The sequence below is a fragment of the Anguilla rostrata genome, chromosome 14 (genome assembly GCF_018555375.3).
Source record: "Anguilla rostrata isolate EN2019 chromosome 14, ASM1855537v3, whole genome shotgun sequence".
Taxonomy (NCBI): domain Eukaryota; kingdom Metazoa; phylum Chordata; class Actinopteri; order Anguilliformes; family Anguillidae; genus Anguilla; species Anguilla rostrata.
The window spans coordinates 28,454,250-28,472,299 of NC_057946.1; the positions used below are offsets into that span (position 1 = coordinate 28,454,250).

Sequence of the window (18,050 nt, forward strand, 5' to 3'; positions counted from 1 at the left end):
AGAGCGACTCACACAACCTTTTACATACATCTTTCCATTTATACAGCTTGATATATACTAAAGCAGTGCAGGTTAAATACCGTGCTCAAGGGTACAACGGCAGTGTCCCACCCCGGACTCGAACCTGTGACTTTTAGGCTACAGTTTTAGGCTTACCAGTTCCTTACCCATTATACTGCACTGCCTCCCACACGATTTTACCCCTGTACCACAGCACTGCACTGATGAGACATATACTGGTGGTGTATAGTGCTGTGGTGGTGTAATGACCGTGTTCTCTGTCTCGCAGGCTCACAGGGACGAGATTCAGCGGAAGTTTGATGCGCTCAGGGACAGCTGCTCTGTAAGTGTTGCCCTCTGACCCCTGCCCTTTGACCCCTACCTCCTGACCCCTGCCCTCTGCCCCATTCTTACTGTTACAGGTGCACTGCAGGTGAGTGAACATCCAAACTTCGGAGGTCACGTGAGATTCTTCTGGGGGAACATCACCGCTGTTGTCTACCGGGTGTTTATAAGACAGCCAGTCAACAGCAAGTTTGTACACTTCCATGTGATCATGTGATGTGCTTTTGTCAAGCCTTGCTGCTGATTGGCTGTCTTATCAACACCAAATAGATATGTGGTGATGTTTCTTGGAAGCATTTCACGTAGACTATGATACCTGGGCGTTTACTACCATATCAGGTTTGATTAAAGAAAAAAGGACAAAAGAATGATTTGATAATTATACTAGCGGCATTTCATCCAGCCCTAGCATGGCACCTCTGCGTGTGTCACCTTGAAGGTTAAGTACACTGCAGCACCTAATTTTATATCTCCCCCCCCCCCCCCCCCCAGGTTATCACCGATCTGGAGGACCAGCTCACGCAGCTGTCCGAGGAGAACGCTGAGCTGAACCAGCAGAACTTCTACCTGTCCAAGCAGCTGGACGAGCTGTCGGACGAGAGGGAGGACCGCCTGCAGCTCAGCCAGGAGGTGGACCGCCTCCGGAGGGAGGTGGCCGACCGCGAGATGCACCTCAACAACCAGAAACAGGTGCCCTGGCTCCACCCCCATGTATGAACCCCGCCCCCCGTACACAGTTTCACCCTCATGCCCTGGCTCCACCCCCATGTATGAACCCCACCCACCACACACAATTGAACCCTCCTGCACTGGCTCCGCCCCCAAGTAGGAACCCCCCCCCATACACAGTTTCACCCTCATGCCCTGGCTCCACCCCCATGTATGAACCCCCCCCCATACACAGTTTCACCCTCATGCCCTGGCTCCGCCCCCAAGTATGAACCCCGCCCCCATACACAGTTTCACCCTCATGCCCTGGCTCCGCCCCCATGTATGAACCCCGCCCCCCATACACAGTTTCACTCTCGTGCCCTGGCTCCGCCCCCCTGGGCCCTGGCCTTGCTCCTGACCCCGGTCTCCCTGCAGAACATTGAGACGCTGAAGACCACGTGCTCCATGCTGGAGGAGCAGGTGCTGGAGCTGGAGACGCTGAACGAGGAGCTCCTGGAGAAGGAGCGGCACTGGGAGACCTGGAGGGGAGCGCTGGAGGACGACAAGAACGAGGCGGAGAGGAGGACGCGCGACACGCAGCGGCTGCTGGACACGGAGAAGCAGAACAGGTCACGCACACGTCTGTACATACATGGGGCGCAACGGTCTCCCCAAATCCAGGGTTCAACTTTAACTTTGATTGCTTGTTTGGTTCATACCCTCAGGTTTTCTGGAGAAAGACAGAAGGAAAAAAGATCCAATGAACTGATGGGTTTCTTAATAAATAATAAATAAATAAAAATGTATAAACATTTTAAATATCCACGCTCCAAAGTGTGAATTGAGACCATGATGAATCTAGTGTCAGTATTTTTACATACAGTACACTTATTCATGCTCCAAACAACGAATGCAGACTCGCACACATCTGTCTGCACATGCAGACACACATGCGCGCGCGCACACACACACGCACAAACACACACCCACGCGCACACGCACACACACACACAAACACACACCCACGCACACACACACACCCACACACCCACACACAAACACACATACACACACCCACGCACACCCACACACACACACACACACACCCACACACACCCACGCACACACACAGACACACACACACACACACCCACGCACACCCCCACACACACACACACACACACACACATACACACACGCACACACACACACACACACACACACACAACACACACCCACCACACCCACACACACACACAACACACACCACACACACCACACACACACAGCACACACCCACGCACGCACACACCACACACACACACACACAAACACACACACACGGTGCCCTGTTATATAAGACCGCGCGGCTGTAAGGACTGGAAGGGAAGCGGAGTCAGGTGATTCCGTTCAGCCCTGTCCCGTTTGGCACCTTCCCCCAGCGGCGCCTCGGCCAGATGGCTGCCGCCGACCGGAAATGTGATAACCGACGAGCTCTGAGATCCGTTCTCTAGGAGCGCTGCACAATTCATCGAGTTCACACACAATCCCGTTTAGGCACCAAAGGCTCATGCTAATTCATTTCTGTTGATGGTAATCAATAGAAACAAGCAGGAACATTTTTCCCGGATCCAAAAAATGTTTTCTGTCCTACCATGAAAAGAGAAAAGCTCATCGCATTGCCATAGACTGAGGTTGTGTGGTAGAGTGTATGAAGTCTTGCCATTGGTCGAGGTTGTGTAATAGATTGTATGAAGGCTTGCCATAGACTAAGGTTATGTGGGAGACTGTTTGGAGCCTTTCCATTGGCTGAGGTTATTTGGCATATCATGCTGCAAATGGTACTGCCCCTTCCTATTTTTTGACAACGATCACATCATACACTCTGACTGTCCCATCCCTCATCACGCGTGTATGTGTGTATACAGGCTACGCGCGGACCAGCGCAATTCCGAGTCTCGCCAGGCGGTGGAGCTAGCAGTGCGGGAGCACAAGGCAGAGATCATGGCTCTGCAGCAGGCCTTGAAGGACCAGAAACTGAAGGCTGAGAGTCTGTCTGATACAGTGAGTCTGTCTGTACCAGTCTGTCTGTCTGATATGGTGAGTCTGTATGTCTGTCTTTCTGTCTGTCTGATACAGTGAGTCTGTCTGTCTGTCTGATACTGTGAGGACAGACCCTCATATGACATGACATGACAGGCACAGACCACTCCCGCACAGTCCACTAACCCCACACCCCCCGCTTCCCCCCTCAGCTGAATGACCTGGAGAAGAGGCACGCCATGCTGGAGATGAACGCCCGCAGCCTGCAGCACAAGCTGGAGACAGAGAGAGAGCTCAAACAGAGACTGCTGGAGGAGGTACTCACACACACACACACACTCACTAACACACCCTCTCTCTCACACACACACACACACTCACTAACACACCCTCTCTCTCACACACACACACACACACACACTCACTAACACACCCTCTCTCTCACACACGCACACACACACACACACACACACTCACTAACACACCCTCTCTCTCACACACACACAAACACACACTCACTAACACACCCTCTCTCACACACACACACACACACACACACTCACACACTTACTAACACACACACACCGCACACACGCATCCACACACACACCCACACACCTACTCACACATGTTCATATTGCTATACTTGTGAGGACTTCCCATTGACTTACATTCATTCCGTAACCTTTAACCCTAACCCTAACCCCAACCACTACATGCCTAACCTTAACCCTAACCTTAACCTAATTGTAACCCTAACCCTAAGTCCTAATCCTAAAACAGCCTCTTGAACTTGTGGGGACCAGCAAAAGGTCCCCACCTTGTGTAATTTTCCTCATCTTTCTATCCTTGTGGGGACATTTGCTTCTCACAAAGATAGTAATACATGCCCACATTAGCACATGCACATGCACACGCACACACACACACACACACACACACACACACACACAGCACAGCACAGTTAACCTGTCCCTTGCTCACACAGCAAGCGAAGCTGCAGCAGCAGATGGACGCGCAGAAGCAGCACATCTTTCGCCTGACACAGGGCCTGCAGGACGCCCTGGACCAGACAGACCTGCTGAAGACCGAGCGTACAGACCTGGAGTACCAACTGGAGAACATGCAGGTGTGTGTCACACACACTCACACACACACACACACACACACACACACACACACAGACGCTCACACACGCTCACTCACACACACACTCACACACAGACGCTCACACACGCTCACTCACACACGCGCACAGACCTGGAGTACCAGCTGGAGAACATGCAGGTGTGTGTCACACACACTCACACACACACACACACACACAGACGCTCACACACGCTCACTCACACATGCGCACAGACCTGGAGTACCAGCTGGAGAACATGCAGGTGTGTGTCACACACACTCACACACACACATACACACAAAGGTGTGCTTACACAAGCTTGTGCACACACATACACACGAGTGCTTACACAAGCTCACACACATACACACGACTGCTCACACACTTGCACGCATGATGCACACACACACATTCTTGCATAAGACAGCAGCACATATTTGTATGTATGTGCATGCGGATGACGTGCAGTTTATTGGTGTCATGAATAATGAACTGATAAATGAATACAAGGATTGTTTTTTCCCCCACCAGGAATGCATTTCCACATAATCACACTTGAGTGAAGGTCTGAATTAGCTCTAGAATGTAAGCAAATTGCCTGAGTAATTGAGCACATAATGGCATCTCAAGCGGGCTATTAGAAGCCAATAGTATGTAGTTTGATTGTGTGTGTGTGTGTGTGTGTGTGTGTGAGGCTGTGTGTGTGTTTGTGGGTGGCTGTGTGTGTGTGTGGGTGGCTGCATGTGTGTGTATGTGTTTCTTTGTGTGTGTGTGTGTGTGTGGGTGGCTGCATGTGTGTGTATGTGTTTCTTTGTGTGTGTGTGTGAGTGTGAGTGTGTGTGTGGGTGTGGGTGTGGGTGTGTGTGTGTGTGGGTGAGTGTGTGGGTGAGTGTGTGTGTGTGTGTGTGTGAGTGTGTGTGTGTGGGTGAGTGTGTGTGTGAGTGTGTGTGGGTGTAGGTGTGTGCTGGTTCTGCAGTGGCTGAGCGCTCAGCTCTTGTTCTGGAATCCATGGGAATTTGCTGGAACACGGTTTTAATTAGCGCTCAGCTGAGAGCGGGAAATGAATCCTGCCACATTCCCCTCTGCAGGAAAGGAATGCTGTGACTGCTGGCAGGAGCTCGGGGGATTAATGTCGGAGATGCGAATCGCTGAATGCCGAAATAGTGTCCTTTATCCTTGAACGACTGCTCATCCAGTGTGTCACACTAGAAGGCGTTTGTTCATTTTTTACATTTTTAGAAATATTTCTACTCTTTTCTTTTTTTTGCAGTGGCTTTTAGTAATGCCTCGTGGTGTATTAATGCTGTAAGCCTGGCTGTGTGAAGCCTGGGAAACCCTTCAGTGAGAGACAGAACACCTCGGTCCCTGCAGACAGGAAAGAGTCCCGGATTCATTCATGAATTTTTCTGTCTGTGTGGCTAGTACTGGGCAGGCCATGTGACGACTGAGTCATAGCACAGATGCTCTACACTCACCAGATACACAGCTCTCGCGTTCCTTCCATCTCTGCTTCTTAACTGCAGGAGGTTCCGGTTTGTAACGGGAGTTCACTGTGATATATTACAGGACGGAACCTCTGTCACTGCCGTGTTGTATTTGGCCGTGACCCTTAATCGATCTGCCACAACCACAAGATCTGTCAAATTGGAATGTTCGGTTTTAATGTTAGGCAGACAGAACTAAGAAGATCTGGTGAGCCTATACAAGCTGTTGATAATGCAGTGCAATGCCCCCATCAGTCTAGTTATTGGAGCATCAGTGATTTGTCTTGAGGCAGATAACACAGGGATGTAGTTTACTCAGAACAAAGTGGACGATCACAGATGTGTGATTAGAATGTTCTTAACTGAACATTCAAATGCAAATGTAACAATCACTACTCGTATGCGAATGTGGGTGCACATTTTGGTTGGTCCACTGACACATGATTCAACTAATTAACTAATAATATTGTTCAGTCAAGACCTTGATGAGTAGAATTAGGTGTCTTAGTGTTGGGCTATAACAAAAACCTGGACCCACACCAGCCCTTATTGGGTAAGATTGGACGCCCCTGGTGTTGAGGATCCATTGTGCTCGCTCACTCTCTGCCGCCCCCTGCAGGCGGTGTACTCCCATGAGAAGGTGAAGATGGAGGGCACTATCTCCCAGCAGACCAAGCTCATTGACTTCCTGCAGGCCAAAGCTGACCAGCCCAGTAAGAAGAAAAAGGTGAGAACTGCAGTACTACATTTCCCAGAATGCAGCGCTTCTCACTGTCACTGTTCAGGGCATACTCACTGAAACGCAAACACACACAGTAAAAAATGCGTAAAAACTTGCATGTACATACAAGTCTGCAGACTGCTTATTTGGTCGATTTATTCTGTTTTTTTTTTGGTTGCAGAGCATTTTTGGGCGTCGTCGGGAGGACCTGGTGGGCGTCGGTGCGGGAGTGGCCACGGGCGGGGCCGCAGGCTCGGGTGGAGGAATGGGGAGCCCTCAGTCCTCAGCGGCCACCCCGGTACCCCTGCAGTACAGCGACATGATGGCGGCTCTGGACAAGGAACGCGCGAGGTCGTCCGAGCTGGAGGAGGCGCTGCAGAAGCTACGCATGGAACTGCGCTCTCTGAGGGGGGACGGTGAGTGGGTGGGGGTGCAGGGGACGGTGAGGCTCTGGACATTCTAACAAACTTTCGTGAATAAGTTTGAGTGGAATGAAAACCCGAAACATCGCTGGCAGGACCTGGATTGTAGTTAGATAGCCGATAGCAACACTACCGATTTTACTGCTGCATCGCTGCTTTTGTTGTTTAGCATAGCACCCTGAGTTGTAGACAAAATAACTCGCAAGGTCATCATATGTAATTTCTGGCTATTTGGTCATGGCACCCTCCCATCAATAAACCCTGTGTGTGGAAATGACATTTCCCATCCAATCTAATAAGATCATCAGGTTTATATTTACAGGTACACATTCCTGTGGGCAGGCAAGCTAGCATTAACGGGTAAATCGTAATGGACAGGCTTTGCCACGAAATGCACTTAGTGGCCTTGCTGAAGGTCAAAGGTTGTGCGTATGGCGGACACAATGAATAGAGGCGTTGTCCTCTGCATGTGAAAGCCGTACTGCTTCATAGCGGAGTATCTTTGACTTATACGTAGCAGCTGTGCTTCTGAGCTCTGTGGTTCTGTGATGCGTGAAGCCTGGGTCTTCACCCGCTGTGCCGTGTCCCTGAGGACATGGTGTAGGTGTGGGGGGGAGTGGGGGTCGTCTGACCCCCCCCTCCCCCGCTCTGTCCCTCCCCAGTGGTGCACTTCAAAGCGCAGGAGCACAGCGGCCCCTCCACCCCGGCCCTGGCCCGCTCGCAGGCCCTCGCGTCCTCCATCAGGTCCCCCGAGCGGCAGGCCAGCCCCGGGGGCCTCCTCGCCCCCTCCAGCTCCGCCCGCCGCAAGGACGTCGCCACGCCCGAGGGTGAGTCAGGGTGCATCGTGGGAAACCTGACAGCCCCTCTAACACACCCCCAGCCACTCACTGGTACTCTCCTCCCTAATTTAAACATGTAAACATGTAGCTGAATGAAGGCTTTCTGCACACCTGCCCCTTACCCCCCCTCATATTTGCCTCTTACCCCTCCCCCACAGACCTGCCCTTTACCCCCCCCTCACATCTTCCCTTACCCCTCCTGCACACCTGCCCCTTAACCCCCCTCACATCTGCCTCTTACCCCCCTCCCATCTTCCCCTTACCCCTCCTGCACACCTGCCCTTAACCCCCTCTCACACCTGCCCTTTACCCCCCCACACCTGTCCCTTCCCTCCAGCACTTGTTCCATAAAGCTCCTGCACACTTACCCCTTACCCCCCTCTGCACACCTGCCCCTCACCCCCCCTCACACCTGCCCATTAGCCTCCTGCAAAGACTACAAGACTATCTTTAATGGTTTCACTCCAGATAGCTGAACATGGATGGATTTGTACACGCCCCTTTCTGATGCCCGAGAGCTTGTCTCTGTTCCACCTGTCAGTCTGTCTGTCTGTCGGTCTGTCAGTCAGTCAGTCAATCAGTCTATGCCGTTTCCCCTAAGTGGTCCTCCACTGTGGTCCCACTGTCAGTGGCATGAGTCCCTCGAGCTTCTCTCCTCTCCCAGTACACGCCTCCTTCCCTCTCTCTCTCTCTTTCTCTCTCGTGCCTTAGAACTCTGTGTCTCTCTCTCTTTTTTTACTCCCTGCAGAGAAGAGGAGGGTCACTTTTGAAAGTAAGTTTGTCCACCCAAGCGCACCCCTGCTGCATCCTTCCCCACCCCTGCCACGCCTGTGCCATGCCCTGCCACGCCCCCTAGCTGTGACAGGCCATAGCTTTCCATCTCCTCTCTTCCCCCTCCTCAGGTGATTGGACAGGTTCATGAAGCTCTGACCCATTACAAAATACTCTGTATGGAAGGGTATTCGCTCTACTGAAGCATAATAATAAGCAGTTACTCCAATGCAGAAGCAGGCAGCCATTTTAATGCAATGCCAGCCCTGTAAAACTAAAAGCCACAATCCTTTCCTCAGTACTTTGAGCACTCTTATTGGTTAGCACTCGGTCTGCTGGCCAATAGCATGTGAGGCCCTTGAGACCTGACCTGAAACACTGCAGACAATACCTCAACATCAGATGAGTAAAATAATAAGAGCCAAAATATGAACAGAGGTTTGACTTTTGAGTGTGAGGTTGAGGAAGTTCGCCAAACCCGTGTCCCATACCATCAACCACCAATCAAATCACTTCTGTGTGGTCGCATGACATAGACGTCACAGGAAGCTCTGTGTCCTGTCTGTTTGTTTAGAGGTTTAAAGGGGCTCTGCATCCTGCCGATGGGGACACAGTGCTGCCTGATGCTTCTGCATGACGCTCAATTTTCCCCTCCGTTGAAAATGGTCCCGTACGGCAGTGGGACACTCTCCTCTTGTGTGCCGTCCCGTGTGCGATGGGGTTCAGCCTGTGCTCACTCCCTGCCTGTTTGCATTTTTAAATGTTTTGTCTTGATTTTGGGTTGCCCCCGGCAATAACGAGCGGGGATGGTTTGTGTTTGGAGACAGCGTGCAAGCGTAGCTGTGAGTGATACTGTTCTACTTTTCTCTCTCCCCCTTCCCTCCTCTTTTGTGTCCCTTTCCCCTCCTCCTCTCCTTCTGCTTCTTACTCTCTCATCCCTCCCTCTCGCTTGTTCCCTCCCACTCTTTCTCCCTCTCCCTTTCTTTCTCTCTCCTTCCCTCCCTGCCTCTCTCCCTCTGTCACTCCTTCTCTCTTCCTCCCTCTCTACTTCTCTCCCCCTCTCTCTTTCCATCCCTCTTCCTCTCTCTTTAACTCCCTCCCACCCTCCCTTCTTCTCTATCTCTCTCTTTCTCACTCTCTTTCTATATCACCCTCCCTCTCTACCTCTCTCTCTGTGTCTCTCTCTCTACCCCCCTCCCTCCCCCTCTCTCTCTGTACAGAGTTTAGCTGGCGGGGGAAGGACAGGAGTCACCACAGCACTCCGCACCGCTTCACCGTGGGGCTCAACATGCGGGCGGCTAAGTGTGCCGTGTGCCTGGACACCGTGCATTTCGGCCGGCAGGCGGCCACCTGTCTGGGTAGGTGACCCCAGTGCAGCGCCCTGCTGGCTCCGCCCCCCACAGGCATTTTTAGGGTGGAATTCTGGGCATTATAGCCTGGCGCCGTTTCTGGTGCACGAGTCTGTCGGGGTTAATTCCTTGTTCTCAGAGCCTTTATGAGAAATCCCACTGAAGGTGCTCATCTCTGTCTCTCCCTCTTCCTCTCCTCTCCTTCTCTCTCTTCCGGCTTTAGAGTGCCAAGCTCTGTGCCATCCAAAATGCTCCCCCTGTCTCCCCTCCACCTGCGGCCTGCCTGCGGAGTACAGCTTTGGAGAAGGGCTGTCCCGGGACAAGCCCAGCTCCCCCACCCAGCAGCCCAAAGAGGCCAGCGGGCACGTCAGGCTGGAGGGCTGGATGAAGCAGCCCAGGTGGGTCGGAGCGCAGGGCGGGGCCAGGCTAATGTAGAGCGGTAGAGTAAGGCAGTGGGTGGGGCTAGAGAAGAGGGACCTGTGTATATATGATGTCATACTGTGTGCGTGATAATACTTTCTCGTAGGAATGGGAAACGAGGCCAGCAGGGATGGGAGAGAAAGTACGTGGTTCTGGACGGGACCAAGGTGTCCATTTACGAGACGGAGCCCAGAGAAGGTTCGGACGTCCTGCGACTCCTTTTGTGCTATTGAAAAGCATTCCGACTGATCGTCTGTTCAGTCGAAGCGTTCTGACTTCAGTTTGTTGCAGGTGTGTTTGTTTTTTCTGCCAGGGCCCGTGTCCTGCAGCACTGTGACAGCAGCTCTGTGTTTCAGACTCGGCCAGGCCGCAGGAGGAGATCGAGCTGTGCCCGCCTGACGGGGACGTGACGGTGCATGGTGCGGTCGGGGCGTCCGAGCTCATCAACACCGCCAAGTCAGGTGAGCCCCTTCCCGCCTTCCCCCAATCGCTGTGTAGTATGTGTGCGATGTCCCCCACTTCTCACTTGAGGATGTCTATCCTCGCGGTAGATATCCCCTACGTGCTGAAGCTGGAGTCGCATTCCCACGCCTCCTACTGGCCGGGCCAGGCGTTGTACTTCATGGCTCCGAGCTTCCCGGACAAACAGCGCTGGGTTGCCGTGCTGGAGTCGGTGGTTGCCGGGGGGCGGGGCTCGCGAGAGAAGGCGGAGGCTGACGCAGTGAGTGGAGAGCTAAACCCAGAGTGCTGAAGAGCGCCCTGGAAAAACACCGCAGACTACAGCTAAGCTCGCATAGAGTGGAGTCAGAGGAGGACCTTTCAATACGCGGCTTTCACATGCAGTTTATGGACATTTTAACACTTCTTTTAATATTACAACATTTGAACCTGTAGTGTTGGGGTTTTGACGTGTAAGCATTTCAGTTTTCTTAGCTGGTTTCAAGTTTAGTCATAAAGCAGTGCCACATGAGTCTTTGTTTCAAAGCAGATGCACATACTGCACATTAACATATGCATAAAGCACGGCAATGATGTGGATCTGCACAAAATACTGTGAAATATTGTATTCCTTAGTTATTTCTTTTTACCCCTATTTTTCATGTAGTTACTTTTTCATTTTATTTATTTATTTTTTTTAAACATGTAAACATTTGTGTTTTTAATTACAAGTTCACAGTACTTCACTCCCTGCCACAACGGCAGCTAGAGGTGTTAAAATGTAGTAAACATTTCCATTTTTACTAAAACATTAAGACATTGATTTGACACTTCTATTTTAGGAGTACAGTTATCCTCAACCCTTGAAGGTGCGAGATCACAATCAAATATGTGATTAGAATGTTCTTAACTGAACATTCTAATGCCGATGTAACAATGACTGCTGGTAATTGAAAGCAATGGAGTTCTAGAACACTGTCTTAACATTCCATACCTTCCAAATAACCTACTTAGGGGGAGGGAGTTCACTCTGGGAAAACCTTGAAGGTGCAGCACAGTTAAATGCTTGTGTTATAAATCTGTCCTCTACTCAGTCACTGGATAACGGTGCTTAGTTAAGCTCATGACCTGGCAGTGGCAATAGATACGTTTAAAGAAATAAACGTCTTTATTGCCTCTTCAGTGCAGTGAAAGTAACTGTTTGAAAAGTGTGTTTTCATCATTTTGTCTTTAGTTCCTGGTTTAGGTTTCCATTTTACGTTTTTGCACTGTCACGTGGCATCCTTTCTGTGGACTCACCACCACCGTTCTGTGATTCATTATTATGCTTTGGGTTTCATGTGTTGAGGTTTTAAAAAAAAAAAATAAAAAAAAAACTAAATTATGGGATGCGTGACTTTCACACGGCCCCAGTTTCGACCCTGTCACAGCAGAGAGAGAATCGTCTGTCCAGGCGAAAGGACTGTGTGTCTGGCTCTGTTGGTAATAGTCTCTCTCTCTCCCTCTCCCTCTCTCCTCTGTCTCCTCTTGGCGCTTCTCCGTGCTCTCTCTCTCTCTCACTCTGTGTTTCCACTGGGCCTGTGTATTTCGGGGTGGGTTCGCCCCTCCGCTGTCCTGTATTGGGTGTTGCTGTGCTCATACTGTAGGCTGCTGTCTCCAAAAGGCAGAAGACTCTGTCCCCCCTGGTCCAGGTAATGAGGCTGTCTGCTGCTCGGCCCATTCCCTTCCCACCCCCCCGTCACCATGGCAACGGCAGGCCTGCTGTACGCCCACGGGAAACGCATGCTTGCAGCGCGCACACACACACACATATATGCACACATACACAAACACACACGCACACATATATGCACACATACACAAACACACACGCGCAAACACATACACACAGATACACACTCACACACACACACATATATGCACACACACACGCGCAGGCACAAACACACACACATGCAAACACATACGCACACAGATATACACAAACACGCACATGCACACGAATGCAAGCAAACACACAGATACATGCACACAAATACATAAACACATACACACACATACTAACACATACACACACAGATACACACACGCACATACACATATATACAGACAGGTATGCACACATACAAACGCACACAGACACACATCGATGCATCCTCATCCCCTGTCACTTGCATGTATCCCTGAGCATCATTCATCCATGTAGTGCACTGCCATGGCCCTGCCACGCCCCTCTTTGCAGCTGCAGGACCTAGCCAGCCTGCCCCCCACCCCCCACCCCCCCCCCCCCTTCTCATTCCTGTTCAGCGTCCCCCACCTCGCTCTGTCACAGCTCTTGTGGGTGTGGTCATTTGGTCCTTTGGTGATTGATGTTGATATCGATGTTGTTGTTGTTGTCCAGCTAGGCACCAGAGAGGCGTCTCCATGGAGACAAGGATTATGCGTGCAAGTTTAACTGGTGTTCTAATTCTGTAAGGCTCCCCAGATCAAAGAACTCTCCTTTACCGTTGCTAGAATTCGTGGTTGTTAGGGATGATGTCATTAGTCTTAGGTTGGACCAGACTGCTGTTTTAGGGTGTTCTTCTGTCAGTAGAAAGGCTTTTCTGTGCAATGTGAATGTATACCTTGCAGCACTGAGAAGAGTGTACTTTACTTTTTTTCCATCATCTGGATCCTTGACAATTCCTGATGAAATTCTGTCACTGTTGGAACGTGCTTAGAAACCTGTCACCACAGCAGTGTTGAACCAGGGATTCGAACCTAGGACCTTCCAACCGTTTAGGAGTCCCATTGCCCATCCACACTTTACAGAACATTCCCAGCATGCTTGGCATTCGCCCCTGCCCTGTACAGAGGGCTGGTTTTAGGAAAAGGGGTGGGGCTTGTCTTTTTGGTGCCAAAACTACCTCATCTACCGTTCCTCCCTCCTCACAGAAACTGCTGGGCAACTCACTGCTGAAACTGGAGGGAGAGGACCGGCTGGACATAAACTGCACCTTACCCCTAACAGACCAGGTAAACCACACACCTTACCCCTAACAGACCAGGTAAACCACACACCTTACCACTAACAGACCAGGCAACCACACACCTTACAGCTAACAGACCAGGTAAACCACACACCTTACCACTCCACTAACCGACCAGGTAAACCACACACCTTACCCCTAACAGACCAGGTAAACCAAACAACCTTACCACTAACTGTAATTAACTCTAATGTAACTTCTGTAATTACAACAGCCTATATTGTAGTTTTCTCTGGTAAAGAGTGTGCATACAGACTAGGTAAGGCACAAAGCTTACATTATCCTCTTCTTTCCCTCCCTCTGCTCTCTCTCTCTCTCTCTCCCTCTCCCTCCCTTTCTCCCTTTCTTTCCCTTCCTCTGCTCCCTCTCCCTCTCTCTCTCTCCCCCTCTCTCCCCCACCTCTCTCTCTCCCTCCCTGCCTCTCTCTCTCGCTCCCTCTCCCTCCCTGCCTCTCCCTCTCTCTCTCTCTTCCTTTATTTCCCCCCCTGCTCCCTCTCCCTCTCTCTTTTTCCCTCCCCTGCCTATCTCTCTCTCTTTCGCTCTTCCCCTCCCTCTCTCTCTCCCTCTCTCTCTCACTCTTCTCTCACAGATAGTGCTGGTTGGTGCAGAGGAGGGTCTGTATGCTCTGAATGTGATAAAGAACTCTCTGCTGCACCTGCCAGGTCTGGGCTCAGTGTTCCAGATCCAAATTCTGAAGGACCACGGCTGCCTGCTCATGATCACTGGTCAGTCCCGTTACCATGGTTTCAACCCATTCCACACACACCAGAAGGTGCATTCTGTTACTGTAGCTCACTTCAGTCCACCAGTTTTCTTATCAAGCAGTTCTAGATGTATGTGTACATGTGTGTGTGCATTAGTGCTTGTGTGCGATTGTGTGCCTGTGCTCAACTTGACTTGCGGCTTGCGTTGAGTCCTCCAGGCGGAGAGAGGGCGCTGTGTATGATTGAGATTAAGAAAGTGAAGCAGTGTCTGGCCCAGTCTCACCTCCCGGCCCAGTCTGAGCTCTGTCCCTTCATCTTCGAGACCGTCAAGGGCTGCCACCTCTTCGCTGCGGGCAAGGTGGGCTGCCTCGGCTTCTTACGCACCGCCAGAAAATCCCAATTTGTCTCAGAAAATAAATGAACTCCCCTGGCAAAAGTGTTTGTTGTAAATTAATTCCTCAATTCCTGAGGGCATTTGTGGAAAATCCCCCTGAAGAAGGTGCTCATACATTGTCTTGTGGTTTTGCATACCCCCCCCCCCCTCCTCCCCCCTCCGCTCCCCCTGCAGATCGAGGGCGGGGCCTGCATCTGTGCCGCGCTGCACAATAAGATCATCATCCTGCGCTACAACGACAGCCTCAACAAGTTCTGCATCAGAAAGGTCAGCCGCCGCTCCTCAGTCTTCGTCCCTAACCGTTAAAGGATTCAGCATGACCGTGAGCTCGCCTCACACCTCACCTGAAGGGCTGTCACTCTGACTGTACGTCTCCACCCCTCTCTAAAACATCCTGTAAATTCACCCTTATCCAGTGACCCCGCCCTTCTCTTAATGCCCCATGTGGTGACTCCAGCCCCTCCTAATTACCCCGTGTCTCCATCCCTACCTTAATGACCTGTGACTCTGCCCCTCCCTTACTGACATGTGACTCCACCCCCCTCCCCTAATGATCCTGCAGCCCCGACCTCTCATGATGACCTGTGACTCCACCCCTTCTTCTAATGACACGTGACTTCACCAATCCCCAGTTGACCCTGTGACTCCACCCCCCTCTCTCAGGAGATCGAGACGTCGGAGCCCTGCAGCTGCATCCACTTCACAGGGTACAGCATCATCATCGGCACCAACAAGTTCTACCAGATCGAGATGAAGCAGTACATCCTGGAAGGTAACGGCACAGTGACGGGCCCCGTGGTCCCGCTGAGGGTTTCCCTCTCTAGTTCCATCACGCCGAATGTCTGAGTTAGAAAACGCTGAGGTGTGTTTCTGAGTAGCTAAATGCGTCTTTCCCAGTGGAACTGTCACATTTGTCATGTTCGATTAGCTTCTCATCCATGGCGGGTTCATGGTGAGGAAGCTCTGCATTGGCTCGTAGGAGGAGGCTAAGAAAGCAAACCCAAGCCTGTGGAGGGAGAGAGAGCCCTTATGAATCTCAGCTGTGGGCAGAGCTACTCTGTGCTGTCAGCCAATGACTCGAACACTTCCTCAATGCTCCACAAAGACGAATAATTGTATTTATTTCGCCATTAGACCGGTTAATGTTTGGAGCACATCGGTCTTTGTTCCCCTGCATAGAATGTTAATTTTTTCTGTGCCCAAATATCTAAGGCGAGAACTGGGGTGGTTATGTGTCGAAAAATGAACAGCCTCAGTTTTGGCTATTGCCCACATGGATACGATAAAGACAAAATTATTCTCTTGGACGGAATGTTTTTGGATATGTATTTTTACATACTTAACCCCATGGGGACTTGATGAAGAATTTGATATTATGCCTTTTATGTGAGTTGTTTGAATTGACACGAGTATGTTTGGGCATGTTTCCCAAAGAAGGAATACTTATGAGAACATGGCGCGATTTTTGTGGACTGTCTCAAAGGTGGTTTGTTGGGAGATAGAACTGTTTATATTTATTGTGTTATATGTATTATTACCATGCATTGTACCACATCGTGGCATGGCTTCTGCACCTCCCTTGCCGTTTACGTGGGAGGGGCGTATCCATGGGAGACGGAGAGTTTTAAACGGACACATCTGAATAGTAACCAGCGTTCTGATGATGACCGGTGAGGTTAACGTTAACCGCTCTTATGACTAAATAAATAAATACAATTATATTGTTTTTTGTTTTTTGGAGCATCAAGCGGGTGTGCGGGTCTTTGCGTTCCTATCGCTCGTTACCTGTGACCCGGCGCCTAGCGCTAGTTTTATGGCGTGTTTGTTTTTTCTAACACTGTCATTGACTTGCACCAACCAATCAGACGACGGCACGGATCAGCCAGTCACAGACAGATGGCAGCGCTCCGCCGCCAGAACTCATTCTGGGTCTCCGCTAATCGGCTCGATCTGCTTCATTAATCCTGTTCGGAGCTGAAAAACCTCAATCAAACCCTCCGCTCTGAGCCTGAAGAGATTAAGCATCTCAAGTCTTTCCTCAGAACTTTTCCTACCTGAAATTACTTTTACTGACCTTTTTTCACTTTCCTAAAAACCTGTTATCGTTTTTTGCAGTGTGTGTGGTGTCCTAAGTACTCTATGTGTGTGAAAAATACATTTTGTGTAACATCAATAAGGTCTCTTTGAAGTACACTAAATACTTCTGCTGTGTTTCCCAGCATCCTGTTGGCTCGTTCTTACTGTCACAAGATGATTGACTTCTAGGTCCTGATAGACTTCAGTTAACGACTTGCACATCTCTCAAATTAAATGCATAATTTTGCTCCTTCCATAAAATACTCCTGCCTTACATGGCTATTTCCCACATGCAGAACATTAGCGATGTTAAATTTAATTTCTCAGGTGTCAGTCTGCCCCATTTTGGATTCTACTGAAACCTGCTGTCATTTTTAGAGTACAGTGGTACCCAAAGCTCTCCTCGAATACCCCCAGCCAGATGCAGGTAATTAATGACTCACCCCCCCTCCCCCGCCTCTCTCTCTCTCTCTCCCTCCCTCCCTCTCTCTCTCTCCTCTCTCTCTCTCCTCTCTCCTTCCCCTCCTTCCCTCTCTCTCCCTCTCTCCTTCCCCCCTCCTTCCCCCTCTCTCTCTCTCTCTCCCCCCTCTCCCTCTCTCTCTCTCCCTCCCTCCCTCTTTCTCTCTCCCTCCCTTCTTCCCTCCCTCTCTCTCTCCCCCCTCTCCCTCTCTCTCTCTCTCTCCCTCTCTCCTTCCTCCCTCCTTCCCTCTCTCTCTTTATCTCTCTCTCTCCCTCTCTCCTTCCCCCCTTCCCTCTCTCTCTCTCCCTCTCTCCTTCCCCCCTCCTTCCCTCTCTCTCTCTCTCTCTCTCTCTCTCCTGCCGGTCAGAGTTCCTGGACAAGGGCGACGTGACGCTGGCCTCGGCCGTCTTCGCCGCGGCGACCCACAGCTTCCCCATCTCCATCATGCAGGTCAACAGCGCCCCCCAGAAGGACGAGTACATGCTGTGCTTCCACGGTAAGCCCCGCCCCCTCTGCTCTCACGCGCGCCGCAAAAACCGCCTCAGCATCCCCAGCGTCCGAGCCCCCCGCTGTCCGTTTCCTGAGCTACAGCCAGAGAACTAGCAGGCCAGCTGTGAAATGCTGTGACACAACTTGCTTGTAAACGGTGCTGTACAAAAACAGGGCTCGATTAAATGATTATTACACACATTTTCTGCGCTAAGCATATGGCCATGAGTTTTCGGTTTATGAATATGTATGAAGAGCTGTGCCTGAGTGACAGAGCTTCCACTGG

At 50.8% G+C, this 18,050-nt stretch overlaps 1 protein-coding gene across 1 annotated transcript in view; it reads left to right on the top strand.

The window, feature by feature from the left end:
• LOC135240195 (citron rho-interacting kinase-like) overlaps positions 1-18,050 on the top strand; it is a 67,817-nt gene that overhangs the window by 38,664 nt on the left and 11,103 nt on the right. Inside the window, 22 exon segments of the mRNA XM_064309559.1 lie at positions 290-343; positions 838-1,035; positions 1,432-1,625; positions 2,925-3,060; positions 3,252-3,356; positions 4,028-4,168; positions 6,272-6,379; positions 6,555-6,789; positions 7,458-7,622; positions 8,383-8,406; positions 9,626-9,763; positions 9,978-10,152; positions 10,281-10,372; positions 10,531-10,635; positions 10,726-10,895; positions 12,259-12,303; positions 13,547-13,627; positions 14,231-14,366; positions 14,564-14,703; positions 14,914-15,006; positions 15,403-15,511; positions 17,643-17,771. Coding sequence (XP_064165629.1) covers positions 290-343; positions 838-1,035; positions 1,432-1,625; positions 2,925-3,060; positions 3,252-3,356; positions 4,028-4,168; positions 6,272-6,379; positions 6,555-6,789; positions 7,458-7,622; positions 8,383-8,406; positions 9,626-9,763; positions 9,978-10,152; positions 10,281-10,372; positions 10,531-10,635; positions 10,726-10,895; positions 12,259-12,303; positions 13,547-13,627; positions 14,231-14,366; positions 14,564-14,703; positions 14,914-15,006; positions 15,403-15,511; positions 17,643-17,771 — 2,773 coding nt within the window.